The sequence below is a fragment of the Lissotriton vulgaris genome, chromosome 11, assembly GCF_964263255.1.
Source record: "Lissotriton vulgaris chromosome 11, aLisVul1.2, whole genome shotgun sequence".
NCBI classification, from domain to species: domain Eukaryota; kingdom Metazoa; phylum Chordata; class Amphibia; order Caudata; family Salamandridae; genus Lissotriton; species Lissotriton vulgaris.
The window spans coordinates 133008362-133030891 of record NC_141699.1 but is presented as its reverse complement, the minus strand read 5'-3'; the positions used below and the strand labels follow the sequence as shown (position 1 = coordinate 133030891).

General features: G+C 47.0%; 1 protein-coding gene across 1 annotated transcript in view; it reads left to right on the top strand.

Annotated features, from left to right (window-relative positions):
• Positions 1–22530, top strand: part of DNAH10 (dynein axonemal heavy chain 10) — a 1963751-nt gene that overhangs the window by 1090887 nt on the left and 850334 nt on the right. The window contains exon 38 of the mRNA XM_086942901.1: positions 4552–4670. Coding sequence (XP_086799027.1) covers positions 4552–4670 — 119 coding nt within the window. The remainder of the gene's footprint in view (positions 1–4551; positions 4671–22530) is intronic.

Sequence of the window (22530 nt, the reverse complement as noted above, 5' to 3'; positions counted from 1 at the left end):
TGGTGAAACAAACTGCTTAACAGTCCTTCCAGATAAGCCTGAAGGCTGCTCTCCACAGCTTTGAGAGCTTTCTATGGTTATCAAAGATAACTAAAATCACCATAAGGTTTGCCTGGATTAGTGCATAATGGATCACTTTAATAAGTGTGCACCATGTCCTAAGCCAGCCTCCAACACTGTTCTTCAAGTCTTCTGTGTCATCTGTGTCAGTGCTGCAACCAGGCTCTCCAAAAGACCAGTGGGCATCAAGGACACCTGAAGAAATCTCCCTATGAGTGAAGGAGTCACTCTCTTGCATCTGCAGGCACCACAACGAAGCTGACAGGTCTGCTGCTGCTGATGTCCCAAGGACATCCAGAGACTCAACAACACAGGTGGTGGTTCTGTTGCTTCCTAGAGGCCTGACCTGTCTTCCCTGCAATTTAAAGGGCAGTATCCTCCATTGGGGCTACTGGGACTGAACCCCTGTGCACCACGTAGACTTGCTGTTGCCAAAGCTTCTTGGCTGTGCCCCGAAGAGATCTTCGAGCTACAAGAATCTCCAGCCTGCAGCACCTCACTTACTGAAGAACAGAGTCCTCCCTGCATCTGCTGCATCGTGGGCCTCCAACTTTGAAGAGCTGCCTGAGGTCCTTTAGCGACTCCTGTGTCTCTGGCTATGGGTCCTCTCAAGGGTCTTTCCTTGCTTCAGTGGGCTCACCAACCTGCTCACGCCTGCTCTGACTCTCCTGTACTTGATGAGTCCCTTGGACCTTGCTGGTCCCAACGTTTGCTCCTCTTCGGTTTGCACCCCAGTTGCAGCTGCCAAGGCTTGTTGGTGCTCACGCTGGACACTGACCACCTAGACACTGACATCTGATGTGGGACAGCTTGTGCATGGCTCCTGGTCTTCCTCAGTGTCGCCTGGTCCTCACTGCTGCAGCCAAAAGGTCACCGTCGTCTCTTCTAAACCGCTCAACATCATCAGGCACTGTGCTTCCATGCCTCTTGGTCACCTCCGATTGGCATAGACTCAGTCCCCTCTGCTTGCAGGTTTTTCACATCAAGAATCCTCCCTTGGATTCCACCGGAATCCTTTACAATCTTCTCCAGAGGCAGGCATCTTCTTGGAAGTCTCCCTCTGTTGTCTACGACAGGTTCTGATGTCACTTCAACCATAGGCACCCAACTTCCCTGGTGCAGGTAACCTGCTTCCTGCGGCATCCACGGGTGGGGTAGTTCTCCAACCTTCTGTATTTCAAAGGGTTTCTTTGAAGTCCTCCTGGAAGAGTCCTTTTTCATTAAAACTGCAACCTCGACTTCTCCGTTGACTTCCATTGGGCACGTGTTTCCACTCTGCAAACAGCCACTGTGGGGTTCCTGGGTACCTACCTTGGGTAATCCCTTGTGTCCCCTGCACCTCTGAGTCTTCTGGTCCAAGTCACCTTCTCCTTTACAGTTCGCATTTCACTTTCCTAATATATGATGTGGTCTTCCCCCGGCGACCTATGTATATTTGTGCTACTTACCTGATTATTTCAAAGTTTTCTTGTATATTGTGTTGATATCTCTGGGTAGGAGATATACCAACATGTTCGTGATTATGTGGTGTAATAAATGGACTTATTTTTTACAAACACTGTTGGGTTCTTTTTTCATTTTACTTACACTATTAGGTAAAGTTGGTAAAACCAGCGTCTTTACTCTCTTTCCAGATAAGCCTGAAGGCTGCTATAAACAGCTACCTGTTTGAAAGCTTGGTTATCAAAGGCTACTAAAATCCCCATAAGTATTGTTTTGATTAGTGCAAGGTGCATCACTTGAATAAGTGTGTACCATATACTAAGCCAGCCTCCTACACTGATGTTCTCCAGGATTGGCATCTTTCATAGATTCACACGTCACCAACCCTCTTCCCCAACTCAGTCCAAATAAAAAAAGAGATAAAAGTTGGAAAACATGAATACTATACTCTGGTGCTCTGAAATCTTAACTTGCTTGCCTAAGTGAGAAGTCAAGAATGCTGTGCTTTGCTCTGATTGGTTGAGTTCAGGAGTTTTGTAAAGAGGAGGATATGCTACTGCTGTGATTGTTGGAGCTATCTAGGTGTGTGTTTATCATTGTAATGCACAATATCTGTGCTGTGGACTCCCAGCTCGACAATGGGGATGATTCAAGCATGTGAATCTATGAAAGATACCAATACTGTAGAACGTCAGTTACAGGTAAGTAATTTTTAGGTTTCGCCTGTCGAAAGCATGCGCAAGCAGCGTTTCGCGCAGGCGAAATCTTTTGTTTTGCAGTATGTGGGCTTTGACCCGCCTCGGTCTTCCATTGGCTAGCTCCATAAATGGAGGCTAGCCATTGGAAGAGAGAGGTGTCCGTCATTCTGCGAGGCAACTCCTGGGCGTTCCGGCGATTTTTTTCTCATCCAGCCCCTTTTAGCACAACATTGCGGCGGTGGGCGGATGTTGGTTTTTTTTTTTTTGGACGCCATGTTTTGATCATTTGCCGCCGGAAGATGTCCAGGTGAGTGCTGTTTTATTTTTCTTGCCTTCTTGTGCCCGTTCCCGCCCCCCCCCGCTGTCCGTTTGCTCGTTCCCGCCGCCCCTCCCATTTCCCGATTTTCCCCCCAATCTTCCACTTTCACTTGTAAAATGTTGGCCTGTATGCTTCTCGGATGCGCTCAAACTTTCAGGGCATTGCAGTTCTGCAACGTTTGACTCCGGTGGAGAGTATGCTACACAGAAAAAAATAATTTGTTAATTAATCGTTGTACACTGTACAAGAGTGAAACACTTTCTCAATGGTCAAACTAAGTAGTTTTCCACTCGTAAAATGCTACCTGCGCATAAAAGTTGGCCGTTCACACGTAAACAGCATTGTGAATGGAGCCCTCGTGGGTTAACTTTCACAGTACCTTTCACTCATAAAGTGAACATTTCAATGACAGAGAAAAAAACCTAAACAATCTCGCGTTACAGCTGCCGCCCTCGCCCCTATGGTCAGCACATGCACAGCTTCCGGGTTTGCATACACAGGTCACTGGCCCCCTTAAGTACCAACCACAGCCGGCAAAAATGGCAGAAACCAGAAGGCAGGAAGATGAAACAAACACAAGCGTGGAAACTCCTGCAGAATTCCTCAATGCTTACATTCCCTGGCCGAAGGACGAATGCGGGTAGAGTGGGTGCACGGAAAAAATGAGACTAAACGCTCAACTGAGAAACAATACTAACGAGAGCACACCCACATCTGCTTCCCCTTAGTAAAGGTTACTTTGACGTTCTTGTCACAGTGCAAGCGTTCTTTCCTGGCACTATCCTCAAAACTCTCTTCTCACTACACCAGGCCTAGTTTTATATTTTTTATCCTCCTGCACGTTGGCAGGAACATCCTGCAAGGACGCTTAAATCATTGGTTTTCTTCCAAGATGTCACCAATCTGCGCTGGGGCTTCTCCTCCAGTCAGGTAAAAACGTGAAAGGCTGAGACTGGGTTTGCTCTCTGGGGGTCGTCTGAAAGCACTGGCACGAAAAGCAAAGCTTCACTTTGAGGCCAAGAAAGAAATCTTGTGTTACAAAGAAACGAGATGCGATGTAAAGTGACCTTTTTAAACGCGACTGCTCTCTGAACCCCGGTCTCTGTTAATTAGAGCCCTGCGTCTCCGCCTCAGGCAGTCACATTCATACATTATGTATAAATTAGCCTTTAATAATTAAAAGCGCGAACCGGAGAAATGGGGCGTTTCAGAAGCTTCTCTGGAAGTAGGCTAGCAGGCAGCAATGCAAGGACAGGCCACGCAGAGGAAGGCTGTTCACCTTAATACACACAACAGCAATGCAGAGTATAGAGAGGGCTTGTCAGCTTGTATTTTCAGATTTTCAGGATACGCAATGTTTTTCCATTGAGCTTATTCTGTTTTATGCAGCTAACAACGAAGCAAAAAGCACACATTTGGAAAAATGAAAAATGCCCAGTCTATATTCCCACATTTTGCTGAACACACAAAAGTCACATTCAACAGCTCACACTACTTTATGACAGGTTGCATCTGGGGTAAAAGAGAAATCTATCTGCCTTTGGCATTCGCAGTCTTTTTTTTTATCACACAGAAAACATACTTTCTCACACTGGGTTCTCAGATCAAATGAAACTAGATAATCTAAATTGTAAATGTTGGGAATACTTATCACAAGTTTTTTTTTTTACTCTGTCACTCCTTTCCGCGTTACAGACCTTCCTGCTCAGACAATAGGTCTCACATTTGCGAGAGATTAAGCTAATGGCAATGTAAATGACAATGTTATTTATCTGTTTTCAAAACCAACACATAAATACAAATTTTGTCATTTACAATGCCAATAGCTCTAACTTTTCCAAAGGCGAAACCATTGCATTGTAAATGCTTGTTTTTATATTTAACATATTCAGATAAATGATCACCACTGATATTTTTGTGTTAGTAAGCTTGAATTCCAGGATGGTCAGCAAAGCCTTTTATTGTTTGAATGTCAGTAAGTTGGATGTGATTAAATTGATTAATGGGAATACCTTTATGTATTTTTACTAGGTGGATAAAGTTGTTCAAATGTATGAAACAATGCTAACCCGCCACACCACAATGGTGGTTGGACCAACTGGGGGGGGAAAGTCTGTTGTCATTAACACACTGGCCCACGCTCAGACTAGGTGAGTATTGAATATGATGATGGTAAAAGAAAAATGTGGCTAATAACTAATTGTAAATGGTATTGTGTTAGACCCAGACCTGATGTGATATACACTTTAATGAAGCAAACCTCCACATACAAAATTTAAAAATGTGGATTTCATGATTCTTAGTGCTTTTAAAGACGTTTTAACAATTTACCTTTTGGTATCAATATTGTTAAGTTACTCATCCTACAGAACAGATATTTATTTCTCTGGAATTCTGAAACATTTATAATTTTTTTTTTTAATGTTTCAAATATTTCTGAAGTCTTTAAGTGTTTTTGAGGAACCATATAAAAATAAGAGACGTCAATGGAAAGAATCTAACCATAACATTTATTGGAAAGCTTTCATTGCCTTGAAACTTCTTTCATTTTCTAAGGGAGCTGATGTTGAGATGTAATTGAGAAAATGTGACTCACTAATCAGCTAGATCAGGCAAGAGTATCGGAGGCAGACTGCTTTATGGGAGAATACAGATCACTGCTACTAAAATGTCAGTAATTGTGGGAAAGCCAGTCACATGTCTGTTAGACATGCAGCAGAATATTGGCTTTTTGTTGACACTATCCCATTAAATTTATAGTTTCACAGTTCCTGTTGGCCACCCTGCCTCTGTGGATTCTGAAATGGCTAATAGTTTTGTGAATTCTTGAGCATGTTAGTCCAGCACAGATCCATTCAACTGAGGTCATCCCAGATTTTCAGGAAAATGAATGATTACATTTGCGATATATAGTCAGATGTATATTACCTGCAATAATAATCTCAAGTGGATATTTTGGTCCTTATTGGTCAACATTTGACACACTTGCTCCTAAATCTGATGAATTTACTTAGTTACCCAGAAAAAAAAATGGGATATTCTGTTTGTGTTTGCATTTTGACCTCCTCTTATAGGGGTCAAATATCCATATGGGCGGTGGCTGACAAGTGCTACGCCACCTGCATTTTATTGACTCTACTGTCTTGAGAATTCCTGTTGGAGAAATTGTGAATTGAACATGAAGTTCTATGCTATTTGTTTGCCTAGGTCTGTGCTGCCTTTACCTCATACATTCTCATTTTCTGTTGATGTCTAATTTACTTATAATGTTGAGAATAGTGGACAGCCAGGACTTAAGAGAAAGTTAAAGTTAACTACACTGGTGCTTGATTATTCTAGACTGTATGCTTTTTCAGATTGTAAATGTCACTGCTTTGATGCCTCAGCCAATTTCAGAAAACACATGATCATTGACTCCTTTTTCACAGAGGGAGCTGGGGTGAGAGCGCGTACACCGATGAATTGGGGCTCGCTGTGTGAGAGCGTACATGCTTTCAGCAGTATCAGAGGTTTTTAATCAGTTTCTAGTCTCACCACTTGGTAGCAGCATACCAATAACAGAAAAGAGTATACAGACTGAGAGTAACAACGTCATCAGGAAAGTAACTGTATCTGTCATGCTTGGCAGGAAAGTCCTTGGGGCAGCCAGGCAGGCCAGCACACAAGGACCTTCGGGAGCAGCAGCTGGGTCCCGCGGCGGTTCACCCTGGCAGAGTGTCCCCTCAAAGTCAGCACACGCACAACAGTTTCATAGGGTCTCAGCCCCTATATTTATACCACTTTTCCTCTTTGTTCTGCAGAGCACAGGGCTTGAGGAACCTGCAAAAACGGGTTTCGGGGGGAATTGGAGCACTTTGTTTACAAAGCGGTGGGGGGTGTAGAAGGAGAGCCGTCTGTTGAGGTAGGCTGGGCCGGGCTTGTGGAGTGCCTTGTGTGCGTGGATGAGGTGCTTGAAGGATATCATCTTCTTGACGGGGAGCCAGTGTAGGTTTCTCAGGTGGGGGGTGATGTGGCCGTGTCATGGTATATCGAGGATCAGTCGTGCCGAGGCATTGTAGTCGATTGATGAGCTTGGTGGGGGCTCCCGTGTAGAGGGCGTTTCCGTGGTCGAGTCTGCTGCTAACGAGGGCCTGGGTGACTGTCTTTCTTGTATCTGTCGGGATCCATCTGTAGATCTTGCGTAGCATGCGGAGGGTGTTGAAGCAGGAGGAGGAAATGGCGTTGACTTGCTTGGTCATTGGGAGCGTTGTGTCGAGGATGATTCCCAGGTTGTGTGCGTGGTCGGAGGGGGTCGGGGCTGCTCCCAGTGCTGTGGTCAATGTTCACTGTTGCCTTTTAGGGATGGATGGGTGGAACTCGCGGAGTTGCACTACAAAGAATTCTGCGGAGTTGCATAAAAACTCCATGGAATACCGCGGAGTTCTGTGGGTGGAGTTGCACCACTCACCCACCCCTGCTTTAAATATAGACTAGCTGTGACTAATGACCGTAATGTTGGTGTGCTTGGGAGGCATTTGGGGGACAGTTTCCAGGTGGGCAGTGTGCCCCCTTGCTTCTGTCCGGTTGAAGGTGGAATGGGGTACTGTGCAGACCACTGGGCATCTGCCTTGGGCAGCAGCTATTATTCAGTGGTTGAGGGGCAGCAGCTGCTTGATTTGTGTGCTCGGTGGTCTGCACTGTATTTTTCTTGTTTTTGGACTGGACGGAGGTGGGCGTGCGCGATGCTTGTTTGGCGGTTCTTTCTTGAATGATTCCCAAACCCCAAAGCCGACAGTTGGAAGGGGTGTGGAAGGGGGAAAGTAGAAGGCAGCAGGACAGTCCCAGCTCTCTGGAGGGATTTGGCAAGCTCACAAATGTCTGCTGGGGCCCCAGGTGAAGCATCAGGAGCAACAAGCAAGACTGGCAAAAGCGTGAGGTGCTTAGCTCCTAGCAGTCCTCCATTTCTTTGTGTGCCCAACGCAATATAAAGGCTGCCTTACTACTACATTTATTCTCACTACCTGCATGTCATCTGCCTCTCCTAAGTTGATTGGCCCGGCACTGGACGCACTGCTGCCAATGGCCTGGCTGCAGCAGTTAGTCGATTACCGGAATGCAGAGCGCATGTTAGGCCATGAGTTTCCTTTCCTCCTGGTCGAAAGGTGGGGGAAACTCAGGAAAGCAAAATCCAAGCCCCTCCCTGGCTCCTTCTGCTGCTACCAACCCACAGAATGTAGTTTTGTTTCTCTAGGAGTAGAAAGCCCTGGAGAGAAATATTGTGGTTCTAATGCTGGCAGGCCCGAGAGGGCAGTACTGGGGCTTAGTGGTGGGTGCTCGCCGGTAAACTCTGCTACGCAGCATAGCCATAGTTTTTGTCAAACCCCGCTCTCCAAGCAGTGTCAAAAGCTCAGTGAACTTTGCTGTCGGAGCAGTGTTTGCTGCCCACGGTTACTTTTGGGCCAATACCAACACACTCTGTAAGATTTGTTGTGCAAGGGCAGCCGATGGTCTCGGAGGAGGCTTGCACCATACTTTCTCAAGCAATTGCTGATTGGCGAGATGTAGCAAAGTTCACCATTAGGTGTGGGCTTTACACAACCGGCTTGTTAGGCAGAGTGATTTTATTGTCAGTGACACTGAGACATCACGCCTGGTGGAGAATCACTGGCTTCTTGAGGGATGTCCATGTTTGCAAATAAACATTCCCTTTTATGGCTCTCATCTCTTCACTGAAAAGGCAGACTCAGCATTGGCGACAGCCTCTAAACCCACATAGGTTGCCTTTATATGGGCACCCAGTGGGGGACAGGATTGGCCATCATCTGCCTCACTGGAATTCTTCAACTTCAGATTATTGGTTTGTGCAAATTGTCTAGAGGGGCTACTCAATCCCCTTTCTGGAAACCCCTCAACCATGCCACCCACTTACGACCAGCTGATGAAGGGCCATCTCTCCTTGGTCCATCATTAAGTGTTGGCTTTTTTGGCCAAAGGAGCCATCGATATAATTACATCATCAGAAGTAGATTGTGGTTGCTACTCCTGCTACTCAAAAAGGACAGATGCCTTCGTCCTATCCCAGACTTGTGCCTTCTCAAATTCTTCCTGAAAAAGTAGAAGTTCAAAATGCTCACCTTAGCACAGTTCCTGTCTGCCCTGGAGACTGGATGGGCATTGGACTTACTGGTCGCATATTTCCACATCCATGTCCTGCCGGCTCACAGTCATTACCTGCGGTTCACAGTGGGCCAGGAGCACTTTTAGTTTTACATGCTTCCCTTTTCCTTCAATAGCTCCCCTCAGGGTGTTCACAAAAGTGGTTGCAGCACATCTGTGGAGATCAGGAGTTCCAGTCTTCCCCCACTTCGATGATTGGCTGTCTCACCCCTGGCAGTCGTCTCATACATTCAGACTATGGCGGAATCGTGTATTCGCTGGAGTTCAATATCAACATGCCAAAGTTACACCTGTTTCCCTCTCAGATGCTCCCTTTCATCAGAACCATTTTGGACACAGAGGTTTTTTGGACCTATCCTTCCAAATGGCTGCTCAAGCATTTTTAGGCTATTATTCAGATTTTTTGCCCTCTCTCCTAGGTTTTACTGAGAACAACCCTGAGCCTGTTGATCCTCATGGACTCTTGCATCCTTCTTGTGACACATGCCCAGTGGCACATAAGGACTCTGTAGTGGAAGCTGAAGTGCCAGTAGGCACAGCATCAAGGGATTCTCTCTGACCTGGTCCAGATCTTGGAGGGTGCTGCAAAAGAACTGTAGTGATGGCTGACGAACCACGATCGGGTCAGCGGAAGAACCAGAACTGACTGTAGTGACAGATGTTACGCAACAAAAAGGGGGACCCCCCTCTCAAAGATACGTGTAAGGTCATGGAGAAGAGGGGAAATACAACACATAAGAAAAGAGACTCCCTCTGGACCTATATTTCTTTTGTTTGATTCAGCACAAATTCAAAAGTGGGCTAACTATAGATTTTCAACAAAAACATAATACAAAGAACATCAGTATCTATTTAACTATATCTTTTATTTTATTTCTTTTATCAAATTTGTTTTTGATGCCCCAGGAAGCAGGTTACCTGCACCAGGGAAGTTGGGTGCATAGGGGTTAAGTGACGTCAGAACCTGTTGTAGATAACAAAGGGAGACTCCAAGAAGATGCCTGCCTCTGGAGAAGCTTGTAAAGGAGTCCGGCGGAAACCAAGGGAGGATTCTTGATGTGAAAAACCTGCAAGCAGAGGGTACTGAGTCTATGCCACTCGGAGGTACCAGGAGGCATGGAAGCACAGTGCCAGATGATGTTGAGCGGTTTAGAAGAGAAAACGGTGACCTTTTGGCTGCAGCAGTGAGGACCAGGTGACACTGAGGAAGACCAGGAGCCATGCACCAGCTGTCCCACATCAGATGTTAGTGTCTAGGTGGTCGATGTCCAGCTTGAGCACCAACAAGCCTTGACAGCTGCAACTGGGGTGCAACCCGAAGAGGAGCAAACTTTGGGACCAGCAAGGTCCAAGGGACTCACCAAGTACAGGAGAGTCAGAGCAGGCGTGGGCAGGCTGGGAAGTCCACCGAAGCAAGGAAAGACCCTTGAGAGGACCCACATCCTGAGGCACAGGAGTCGCAAGAGGACCTCAACAGCTCATCAAAGTTGGAGGCCCACGATGCAGCAGATGCAGGGAGGACTCTGTTCTTCAGTAAGTGAGGTGCTGCAGGCTGGAGCTTATTGCAGCCCCAAGATCTCTTCGGTGCACAGTCAAGAAGCTTTGGCAACAGCAAGTCTACGTGGTGCACAGGGGTTCAGTCCCAGTAGCCCCAATGGAAGATACTGCCCTTCAAATTGCAGGGAAGACTTGTTCGTATTTTTGAACATGACAAATTGGTGGTGGTGACAGAGTTAATGGGATATTTCGTTGACTCGTTTTTAGCCCTTAGTAAGTATGGGCTAGATGAGTACACTGTCTTGTGGTGAAGGTGATGGGCACTGTATGACTGGCACATATTGTGGTATTTCAACATGTGGTCAAAGTGAATATAATTTAGTTACACTGTATATATAGTGTTGCGGTCCATTCAACATAACTTTGTGTAAAGATAAAATAATGTTGTGGGCTGTACTCTCACTGTACCTCCTATACCCTTTCAAGTTTTTCCCCCCGGTTTGAGCGGCTTTGGTCTGATATCTGGCAGGTCCTGAGGAAGGTGGCGTCATATTACACTACAAGCCACCGAAACGCGTCAACCAATGCTTTTCAGATCCTGCTATATGCAGTAGTTCTACTTGGTTGCTAAGACTGTTATGCCATCTATTGTCTTGTACTTTCCAGACATATGAAATGATGAGTATGGTGTGAAGGGAATGTAAGAGGTGTGCATGAATGAGAGGTTGCTGATAGGGTGTTTGTTGTCTCTCTACCTGGGGTTATTTATTTATTCATTGTTCCTTTCTGATTCAATATTGATGTATGATTATATGAATCCTTGATAACAATTATGTGTACAGATTGATGAAAGTATCTTTTATGTGTTAAGTATTTATAAAGCAATGATAAAAACAATTTTGATTAAAGAAATAAAATAAAAAATATAGTTAAATAGATGAAAATACTGAGGTTCTTGGTATTATGTTTTTGTTGAAAATCTATAGTTAGCCCACATTAGAATTTGTGCTGAATCAAACAAAAGAAATATAGGTCTAGAGGGAGTCTCTTTCCTTGTTGTGTAATGACAGATGTGTCACTCCTGGGCTGTGGTGGCCATCCGGGAGAAGTGGAGATCCGAGGACTTTGATTTCTGGTGGAGTGCCGGCTTCACATTAACCTGCTGGAGCTTCTGGCGATTCAGTTGCCATTGAAAATGTTTCTTCCTTTGATCAAGCAAGGGCTCACGGAAAACTCCACTACCAGGTAGTACTGCAACAAATAGGGTGGGTGCGGTCATGGACCCTTTGTCAAGTAGCCCTGCATCGATGGACATGGCATTTCCCTGATGGTTCAACACCGGGCAGACTCTCTGATTACCAGGGTAGACAAACTGAGGCATTGATGCCTAGCAGATCACGAATCGCATCTCCATCCGGAGGTGGTGCAAAGTCTGTTTCATGAGTAGGAAGAGCCTTGGTTAGATCTATTCACCACTACCAAGAATGTGCAATGTCAGCAGTTTTGCACGCTGGGGTTTCCAAGATGGTTCTCACTCAGAGATTCTTTTTGTCTTAAATGGGACTCTGACATCCTTTCCGCTGATACCACTCCTGCCCACAGTTCTCAAGAAGATCAGAAATGACTAGGCCCAAGCATTCTTGTGGCCCTGGTTTGGGCACAGAGAGTCCGGAATCCTGAGCTTCTGAGCAGGAGCATCAGTTCCCCGTTTAGGCTGCCACTACGGGAGGATCTTCTGTCACATCAGAAGGACAGGGGACTGGTCCCAAACGTGCGCACATTTGCTTGGAGATTGAGCGGCAACAGTCGGCAGCGTTCAACCATCTTGGCAGCCAGGTGCCCCTTTACAACAGCCTATGCATGCCTTTGGGACAAGTTTCTGGCATTTTGTGCATCCAAGGATATCGATCCTCTTTCTGTGCCCTTATCTCAAGTTCTCTTATTTGTTCTTTCTCTGGCCCAAGGAGAGGTTGCCTATCTGCCATTTCCGCATTCTTGTGGTTGTCTGACCAACCTTCCTTGTTCAGGGCACCTGCTGTGACTAGATTACTAAAAGGCATTCAACACCTATTTACTCCCAAACCCTTCTTCGTGCCCCAATGGGATCTTCATTTGGGGCTCACTTTTCTCATGTGATCGATGTTCGCGCTGCTACACAACTGTTCACTTCATCTGCTTACCATCAAGATGGCTTTTCTGGTGGCCATACATCGGCCAGGAGTAGAGTGAACTGCAGTCACTTTGTGTGCACCCTCATTACACCACCTTTCACCCAGACAAACTGGTTATGTGGACCTGTGCTTCATTTCTCCCAAAGATTGGGACCCCTTTTCATGGAGGTCAAACCATCACTTCACCTACCTTCTTTGCTCTGCCTCATCCTTCTAAAGAAGAGGAGAGAATCTGTTGTTTCGACTCAAAAAGAATGTTGTTCTATCTAGATTGCAAAAAAGAGTTCAGGGTGGATGGTCAACTCTTTGTGGGGTATGTTGGTGCTAAGAAAGGAAAGGCTGTGCACAAGACCACCATCTTGTGATATCTGCCACGCATTGGCCAAAAAGCAACCGCCTGAGGGCTTGCGGGCTAATTCTACTAGAGCCAAGGTTGCAACCGCTGCGTTAACTCGCAGAGTCCCTGTCCTAGACATCTGTCAGACAGCAACGTTGGCATCTTTACGCATGTTCACCAAAATCTACTGCCTGGATGGTCAGTTATGTCGTGATGGGCAATTTGCCCGTTCAGTCCTGCAGTACTATATGATTTGATCTTTGTCGCAGACCCACCTTAGGTATCTATTCTAAGATAAGGATTCTGCAATTAGAAGCCTCTATCAACAAGTGAATTACCTTCGGTATCGCCTTATTTGGTAAGGACTCTATCTAGCTGCAGATATCTTACCGACCCTCCCATCCTTCCCTCTGCAACTGAGGCACAGAGTTACCTTTCTAAAGGCTTTTACAGTACACACCAGTGTGCCAGCATTATTTATGGGACTGCGCTTCTGGCGTGGAAAGTTGTGAAAAGGAATTGACTTCAGCACGCTGGTGTTATAGGCACCACGCACTTCTCTTCCGGTATGGAGCGAAAAAACACCACCTACTGGCACGCAGGAGTACTGCTCAAAAAGTTCCATATCCAGTGTGAGACCTGGGGATTCTTAGACGGTAAGGAATCTGAGGCTTGTTTGGGTCTCTACCAGATAAGGTATTACCTGAGGTAAGTATCTTGTTTGTCATGTCCTTCCTTTCCACACCAGAGGCATAAGACATCTAAAGCAGGACACATCCTCATCCTACCACTCTCCAACATTAGAGAGGGCATTAGGGCATCAAGGTGACATCCAGTCTAGCTCCAAATCTTCATCTGAGCTGAGCCCGAGTCTAGTCCTCGTGCACCCTGAATTTCCAGGTCTGTCAGAGAAGGTAGATCAAGTGGAGGCCTCTATGGAGGCTATACTGTGTATTTTTGGCACTTTACCTGTTTCCTCCTGTGGTGCACCTTTGGGCCCCAAGTATCCGCAAGGAACTCCAGCTGGAATTTTGCTAGCAGGTCTACCCTTGACATTTGTGTGCCCCTCGAACCTGCTTTGTGTTCAGCACTGGCTCCGATGTTGTCTTAGGTTCCCGTGGTACCAACTTTGCCAGTTCCCTTCACACTAAAACTAGTGCAAGCACCAAAGAAGGATTTGCAAACCATTGTGCTCTTGGACTCTATGTAGAATCCACCCTGACCTCAACTGGGGCCATAACCTGATCCCACTGAAGTGCATCGAGTAACAACAGGGGGTATGCAGTTCCTGAAGAGATAAAGATAACTAACAGGTCGCTGTTTAAGAGCGGAGGACCCATATGGGGGACACGTGAATGCTCAGGAGCAAGAGCCCTCACACACCCAGATGGGTGGCATGCTTCATCATAAGGCATGCTCGTCATTGGACCAGTGCTTCAATGCCCGATGGGCACCCACGAGGAGATCTTTGCCGGAGATCTTTTTTTTTTTTGCTGTATGCGAAGCCTGAGTATACGGGTATGGACTCTCAGGTGTCAATTTTTGTAGATGTGAGTGAGTTATAGTAGGCTAAAGAGCACCCTAATAATATTTGTATGAATGAATGTAACCAGAAATGATGGTCTGTATCAGCTCATGAAATAGTGCATAGGTTGGTCGACATGTTTCTTGCCTCAGTAGTTGAAATCGATCGGGAAAACACAGGACCCCAAGGTAGCAGAGATGGGGTAGTATGTAAACGCTGAACACTGATGTTTTGATTACTCGCAGCCGAACATGGTGTCACATGGACGGATGTTTTTTCCCATGACAGTGGCATAACATTTTGCCCGTCTACTTACCAGTAGCTGACAGAGTTCCAAGCTTTTTGCAGCTCTAAGAACCTGTGTGAAATACAGATGTGTCACTCGTTATGATGTGTCTACTGTATTCTACTCTATTCTCTGGCTCGCTATACACAGGATCTTGCTCCGAGGAAGCCTGTAACTGGTCAAAATGCATTTGCTGTACGTAACTATATTTGATGAAGAAACAACCAATTAAAGAATCACAGAATCAACCAAAAAACTATTTCCGACTCACTTTCTCTTGTGTTTACATGTACCAATTCTGGATGTATAACTCATTTTGTGGCCTCTCAATTGTGTTCAACTCTTCCAGATACTGCATCCAGGAAACCTCTTTAGTATGTCCTTCGCAGCACAAAACAACTCTATCAGGGTGCAGTATTCTGCATTCTGATGGATACGATTCCCCACTGTGTGAATATCCCCTTGCGTCAGCAACATTCGGAAATTCTTTTTGTAGCTTCGCGCAGACGTGGACGACGTCACAGAGGCACGACACCGCGCGATACTCCGCTGACGTCACCGACTCCATAATAGGCCCACGCCGGCGTGATGACATCAGTTCCCTTTTTTGCGCGTCGTCGGCGCTAACAGTTTCTAGGGATCCTCTGTAACTGTTGGTAATTTTGTTACTGTTTGTTTCATTTCGGTGTCCTTTTGCTTCTTTGTGTCGAAATGTCCGCGAAGAAGACTGGATTCAAGCCCTGCGGAGAGTGTGGCAAGATGATGTCTATTACGGATCCACACGAGTGCCGCTTTGGTGTTTGATTTCGGACCATGACGTCGAGGAATGTTCATCCTGTAAGAAAATGAATCCTAAGGCTCTCCTTGAGAGGGAGGTGAAACTCCTTGTTGCAAAGTTGAAGAGTAGGAAGGACAAGAAGAGGTCGTGGTCACGGACTCGTCATTCGAGGTCGAGGTCTCGCTCGAAGTCGCACTCGAGGTCGTCTCTGGTGCATGCTTCGAAGTCATCAAGTAAGAAGCACAAGAAGAGATCTCATGAGTCTCGTCATCACTCTTGGAAGGACTCGAGCTCGAGACCGAAGTCGCAGGTGAAGTTACTTCGCAAGAATGTGGAGGCTCCGACTCCGGAAGTTCAAGTCTCCGAAGGTGAGGCTTCGCCTGTGAATTCGCCTGTTCATTCACCGAAGCCGATGTCTTCTCCGGCTCCGAATCATTCTTCTGATCAGGAGGGTGAGGGAGATGAAGAAGATGGAGGAGAAGAGGAGGCTCAGTTGCCTGCGGGTTCGTCGACCCCGGTGCATCAGCCTGAGGTGGAGGTCGAAGTCGAGGAGACTCCGCTCCCTCAAGAGCAGCCTGTGGGCTCTTATCCAGCTTTTCCTGCTCCAGGTCAGGACCCTACTCAGTTCCTGAATGCTATGTATGGAGTGTATTCAAGAGCTATGTACCCCTCTGGTGCACCGCTTGGTCCCACGGGTCCATTAGCATACAATCTGGGTATCCTCCACACTTACGCTCCTGCGCCTTTTATGCCATTTATGCCGGCTCCGACGCCACCTTGGCTTTACTCGGCACTGCCGAAACTTTCGACGCCAAGACCTTCGACGCTGACAACCTCGATGCTGAATCCGATCCGACCTCATGTGTTCATCGGTCTGGTCCTCCGGCTTCGGGCTCGATGCCGGCTCCGTCGGAGTCGTTTCCGGATCCGTTGACTTCATTCATGAAGGAGAGGTCAAGGCGTGAGGCGCAGAGACTTCTGGAAGAGCAGAGGTATAGTGAAGCAGAAATGGAAGAGGATTTTGCAGGATTCAGAGGATCTTTTCGATGATCTTAGAGAGGCTAGTGGTCTTGAACTGTCCCCTGATTGGGATTTGGCCTCTGTTTCTGACGCCCCTTCTAAGGATGTGACACCTTATCACGTGGTCATAAGAAAGGCTGCAGACTTGTTGAATTTAACAATTATAACTGCAGATTATTAAGCTAATATACTTACTGAAGTCCTTCATTCGCCTACCTCTGTGGTCGAGCCTATGCTCCCTTTTAATGATGCTTTCGCGGAGCCTATATCTGAGGTTTGGAAAAGACCGCTTACAGCCCCTGCTGTTGTCTCAAGCAGTTGCAAGAAGGTACAGGGTGGCACCTTGTGACCCGGACTTTTTATCCACACACCCCTTGACAGAGAGCTTGGTTGTGCAGGCAGCCTGCTCTAAAAAATCTGCAGGCGCTTTTCCACAGGTTCCTGGGTATAAGGAATCGAAGAAGCAGGACCAGGCTGCTAAAAAAGTATTTTCCTCGGCAAGCATGGCGCTCAAATCGACTAATGCAACTTGTCTAATGGGATGCTATATCCATGCGTTGATGGATTCAGTCAAACAGCTGGTTCCAAAGCTTCCTGAGGAGGATAGGAAGGGTTTTCAAGAGGTGATTGTTGACACTCAGGCTGCCGCTAGACAGGTCTTTCAGAGTGGTCTGGACACTGCTGACTCGGTGGCAAGAGTGATGGGTTCTTCAGTGGCCACAAGAAGAGCGGCATGGCTTTAATCCTCTGAAATCTCTGCGGATGTCCAAGCTGCCTTGATGGATTTGCCCTTTGATGGGTCATGATTGTTTGGAAAGAAGGCTGATGCTGCTTTCGAAAGGTTCAATGACAGCAGAGCGACAGCGAGATCTTTGGGCCCACAGTCCAGAGGTACTACAGGGAAGAGGTTCAGAGGTTTTTGCAGGTCTTCCTTTCAGACCTACATGCAGCCTCAGCAGCAGCAGCAAAATACACTGTGCAAGTCGTACAGAGGCAGGCAAAGAGCTCATCCTAGAGGTCGTCAGGCCGCCTCTTCCTCCTCCTCCTCTACCTCTTCCCAACCCCTGCCACCACAGCAAAGCAGCCCTAGATCCGCCATTCCGGATGATGTGGGCCCAGTGGAGGGCCAGCTTACTATTTTCTATGAGATTCGGAATTGATTAAATCGGATCTTTGGGTTCTCAATCTCGTGGAGAATGGGTATGCTCTTCCCTTTCAGGAATTTCCCCCAATTACCCTCCTTGCCAAGGTTTTTGTGCGGAGGACCACCTGCTGCTCTTGCAGGAAGAAGTCCTGGCTCTGTTCAGAAAGGGTGCGATAGAGGTGGTTCCAGAGCAGGAGAGGGGTGAGGGGTGCTACTCCCGGTATTTCCTGATCCCCAAGAAGGATGGCAGACTTCGTCCAATCCTGGATCTCAGGATCTTGAACCTTTACCTGAAGCAGGAGAAGTTCAAGATGCTCACTCTTGCGCAGGTTCTTCAAGCACTCCTGGAAGAAGACTGGATGGTTTGGATCAACTTGCAGGATGCGTATTTCCACATCCCCATTCTGAAGTCGCACAGGAAGTATCTCCGTTTTACGGTGGGATCGCAGCACTACCAGTTTGCGGTCCTTCCGTTTGGTCTTACTACTGCGCCTCGAGTCTTCACCAAGGTGATGGCAGTGGTTGCTGCGCATCTCAGAAGGTCAGGGGTTCCGGTATTATCCAGTATTATGGGTATCTTTCATAGATTCACATGCCTGAATCATTCCCCGTCGTCGGGTGGGAGTCCCCGGTAAATAAATATAGTAATGTCACATGGACATATACTTAGTACTAGGCCAGAGGCCTCACATTAGTAGCCTATCTAGGTCCTTATGTAAAAAGGACCAAACTTTGGCCAGGAGCCAATCAGCTACTATCACCCTCCTCACCTTCCTGGAAGGAGCCCTAGTCATTCAGATTTTCTGCCGCACGTCGTGCTAAGGGAGTCTCCACTGAGCTCTGCTCAGGTTTTTTCCTATATCTTTGGATTTTTTCCTATTAACTCTTCAAGTTTCAGATTGAAAAGGAGTATTGGTATTTAATATGTCTACTACTCCTAAAAAAGGGCTTTTTAGACCCTGTGCCTCTTGTAGTAAAATGAGGTTACATATAGAGGACAAGCATGAAGACTGCTTGTATTGCCTCTATCCTCAGCATTCTGCCAAGGAATGTAAGATTTGTCGCACTCTCCCGGTCAAAACATTGAAGGACAGGGAAGGGCGACTGCTTCTGTGGCTCCAGAGACTGAAGGACAAAGAGCAGCTAGTCTCCTCAGGTGAGAGCGAGTGTTCCTTCAGGAGCTTCCACTCATCTCCTAAAAGGCCTCGACAGACATCCCCAGGTCAGTCTGCTGCGCCTCCTCAGAAGAAGCCAAAGTCCATGGAGGGTCATCCTAAGGTCAAGCCTCAGAAACCTTCTCTTCAGATGACAGACTTCAAGAAGCCTGCTATGGTGTCTTCTGGCCTGCCTGTGACGATGTCGACAGTCTCCATTTCGACATCCACGGCGTCTACTTTCTCCATGGCATCGACTGCTACAACATCATCGACGATGGGTAGGTCAATACCTTCTGTCATTCCTGTTACAAAACCGTTCAACGTCGACGAAAATCTCATCGTCGACGAGGAGTTCATCGTCGACGAAGATCCCATCGTCGACGAAGATCCCGCCGTCGACGAAGACTACTACAGTGTCGACGCCGCCGTCGACAAAGAAATCGTCGTCGTCGTCGACGAGGACATCAACGACGACGATGCAGCCGACGATGAAAATGCCTGAAAAATCATCAAAAATCATAGACGCTCCACCGTCGACGGACACCGCGTCAACGGATCTACAATCTAAGGGCTCTCCTTCATTGAAGTATACGTATACACATTTTAAAATGTCATCATGTCTGGTGACACCAGAGATGACCTCACCTAGCAAGGTCCAACAGCTGCTGCCAACGCAGTTTCTAGAATCAGAAGATCCTGAAGTAGAAACCATGTTTCCCATAGCATCCAGTCCCTCTCATCTTAACATCAAAGTTCATGAGAGTTCGGACTGTGAAGATTTTGAAGAGGTTACAACTCAAGAGGAAGTTCAACAGCATACCACTGTTCAACCTATGGTGTGCCTTCCAGCGTCAATTGTCTCTGACCTCCAATTTCTAATTTCAGGCTATAAACAAAGATTTCCATCACCTTCTCCTACATCAGGAGTACAGGCACAACAGGAAGCGCCAACTCCTCAACATCGACAGCGACCACCTCCGCTGGTTGTGCGTCAGGAGCAAGAGAAGTTACCTCCTCAAATTTCTTCGGATGAGGATGAATATGAGGAAGAAATGAGAGATAATGAGGCCCAAGAGGAGGAAGGTGAAATACATGATGATGAGGATTCTGATGATAACGCCAACCCAGATCCAGCATATCCAGACCAAGTACAGGACGATTCACCCCCTGAAGATTTAGGGGGATTCCATAATATAGTAGGAAGAGCGGCTGCAAGGTTCAACATCCAAATAGCATCGGAAACGCAGGACTGTTTCCTTCATGATTTTAAGGAACCTTTCAAGAGATCAGTTCGCTCCATTCCAGTGATCGATTATATATGGGAGCAAGGACTAAAAATAATGAAAAATCCTTCCTCCCTCATTCCAGTGCTGGCTAGGCTTGAAAGGAAGTACAAAGCCGCAGACACTGCGCCCGCATCTTTAACTGGCCAAACTAAGCCTGACTCAGTTATATCTCAGGCCGCTCAGCGGAAGTCCAGCAACCTGTCAGCGGCAATGACAGCGCCTCCTGATAAAGAGGGAAGAAAACTTGATGCCATTGGCAAGAGATTTTCCTCCATGTCCGCCCTATCAGTCAGGGCTGCAAATTCTCTGGCATTAATAGGTCGCTACAATTGACAGATATGGGCAGATATAGCCCCATATCTAGGGGCGATCCCAGAAGACCAGAAAGAAGAGGTTAAGAAGATTTTGCTGGAGGGCGAACGCTCTGCCTCAGAGATGATCGATGTAGCCTTGGATATCGCTTCCACATGCTTTCGTCAATTGGCAGGAGCAGCAGTTTTGAGGCGCCAGGGCTGGCTTAAAGCCACCGCATTCCGGCCTGAAGTGCAAGCCAAAGTTCTCGACATGCCATTTGATGGGGAGCTACTTTTCGGTGAGCATATCGATGACATGCTGCAAGGTATTAAGAAGGATACCGAAACGGCGAAAGCCCTAGGCACCCTGCAATACAAGAATAATTCCTTTCGAGGATCCAGAGGTAGAGGACAACAGAATCGTGGCAACTATCAAGGTCACAAGTCCTCTTATAACTCTTACCAGCAGTACAAACCTCAATATCAGCAGAGGCAACAACAAGGACAATCCTCATACAACAAGTCGTCCTTTCGAGGGAAAGGAGGAAAGAAGGAGAATTACAGACGCCAATGACTGCTTTCTCCAGCAGGCCGCCACCTCTTCTCCACAATTCGTAGTTGGAGGGAAAATTACCAACTTCCTTCACAATTGGAAGCAAATTACAACAGATCGTTGGGTTTTGCAGTTAGTTCACTTCAGACACACTTTGGAGTTTGTGGAACATCCTCCTCCGAACCCACCATGTCCTATGCAGCACAAGAATCTAAACCTACTTCAACAGGAGCTCTCACTAATGCTCCAGAAAAGAGCAGTGGAAAGAGTTCCTCGAGGTCAGAAGGGGAGAGGATTCTATTCCCGATTCTTCCTGATCAGCAAAAAGGAGAAGAAACAGTGGAGACCAATACTGGATCTGAGAAACCTAAACAAATACCTCAAGAAGCAGTCATTCTGTATGGTTACCCTCCAGGAGGTATTACATCTACTCAATTCCAAAGACTATATGGTATCCTTAGACCTCCAGGATGCTTATTTTCATATCCTCATTCACAAGAGTCATCGACAATTCCTGAGGTTTGCAGTAGCAGGCAGACACTACCAGTTCAGAGTATTACCATTCGGCCTGAAGTCAGCTCCATGCATCTTTACAAAGTGTCTGTCTCCAGTAGCGGCATACCTTCGCCAGCATCATCACCAAGTGTTTCCCTACCTGGACGACTGGCTCGTCAAAGCTCCTACTCGAACAGGAGTAGCCAGATCCTCTACAGCCTGCCTTCATCTCTTCGAGAACCTAGGCCTAACACTCAACCAGGAAAAGTCAACTCTACGACCGTCACAACGTCTCAATTTCCTGGGGGCAACGTTGGATACACAACAGGAGAAAGCCTTCCCTTCAAGAGAACGTCAGGTCAAGCTGAAGACCCTGGCCGTCCAAATTCAGACCAAAAAGAGAGTCAAGGTTCGACTCTTCAAGTCGTTGCTAGGAATGATGTCTTCCAACATTTTTCTCATTCCTCACTGTCGCCTCCACATGCGGCCTCTTCAGGAAGCTTTAACAAATCAGTGGCTCCAAAGTACAGGATCCTTCGACGACTGGATCAAGATCACTCAGGTCATGAAGAAGGCTCTTAGATGGTGGCTTCTGGGCGACAACTTGAACAAGGGCCTGCCTTTTCTACTCCCAGTCTCTCCTCATGTGATAACCACAGACGCTTCACTGGAAGGATGGGGGGCGTTCCTTCAAGAACTGCAAGTACACGGTCAGTGGTCAGTGCCAGAAAAACAACTCCACATCAATTTGCTAGAGTTACGAGCAGTGCGCTTGGCACTTCGAGCATTTCTACCCCGAATCAGGAACTCCCCAGTGCTTGTGAGGACAGACAACACCACCACAATGCACTACCTGAACAAACAGGGGGATACTCGATCCAGGACGTTGTCTCGAGAATCTCAGCAAATTTGGATCAGGCTGCTCCAACACAACATTTCTCTGCGGACAGAGTATGTCCCAGGAGTAGACAACACCCTGGCAGACTCGCTAAGCAGGCAGCGATCAATTTGCCACGAGTGGGAGCTCGACCAGAAGACGCTCGACTCAGTGTTCTCCCGTTGGGGCAAGCCTCACCTGGATCTCTTTGCGACGGAAGCGAACGCGAAATGCCAACATTACGCAAGCTGGCTTCCCCAGAAAAGGTACCTAGGGAATGCCTTTTTGATGACATGGTGCAACGTCTTTGCTTACGCTTTTCCACCATTTCCCCTGATCCCCAGGGATCTCCGGAAACTGAAAGCAGAGAGTTATACCATGATCCTGATAGCCCCAGCGTGGCCGCACCAGCACTTATTTATTTTGCGATTTTAT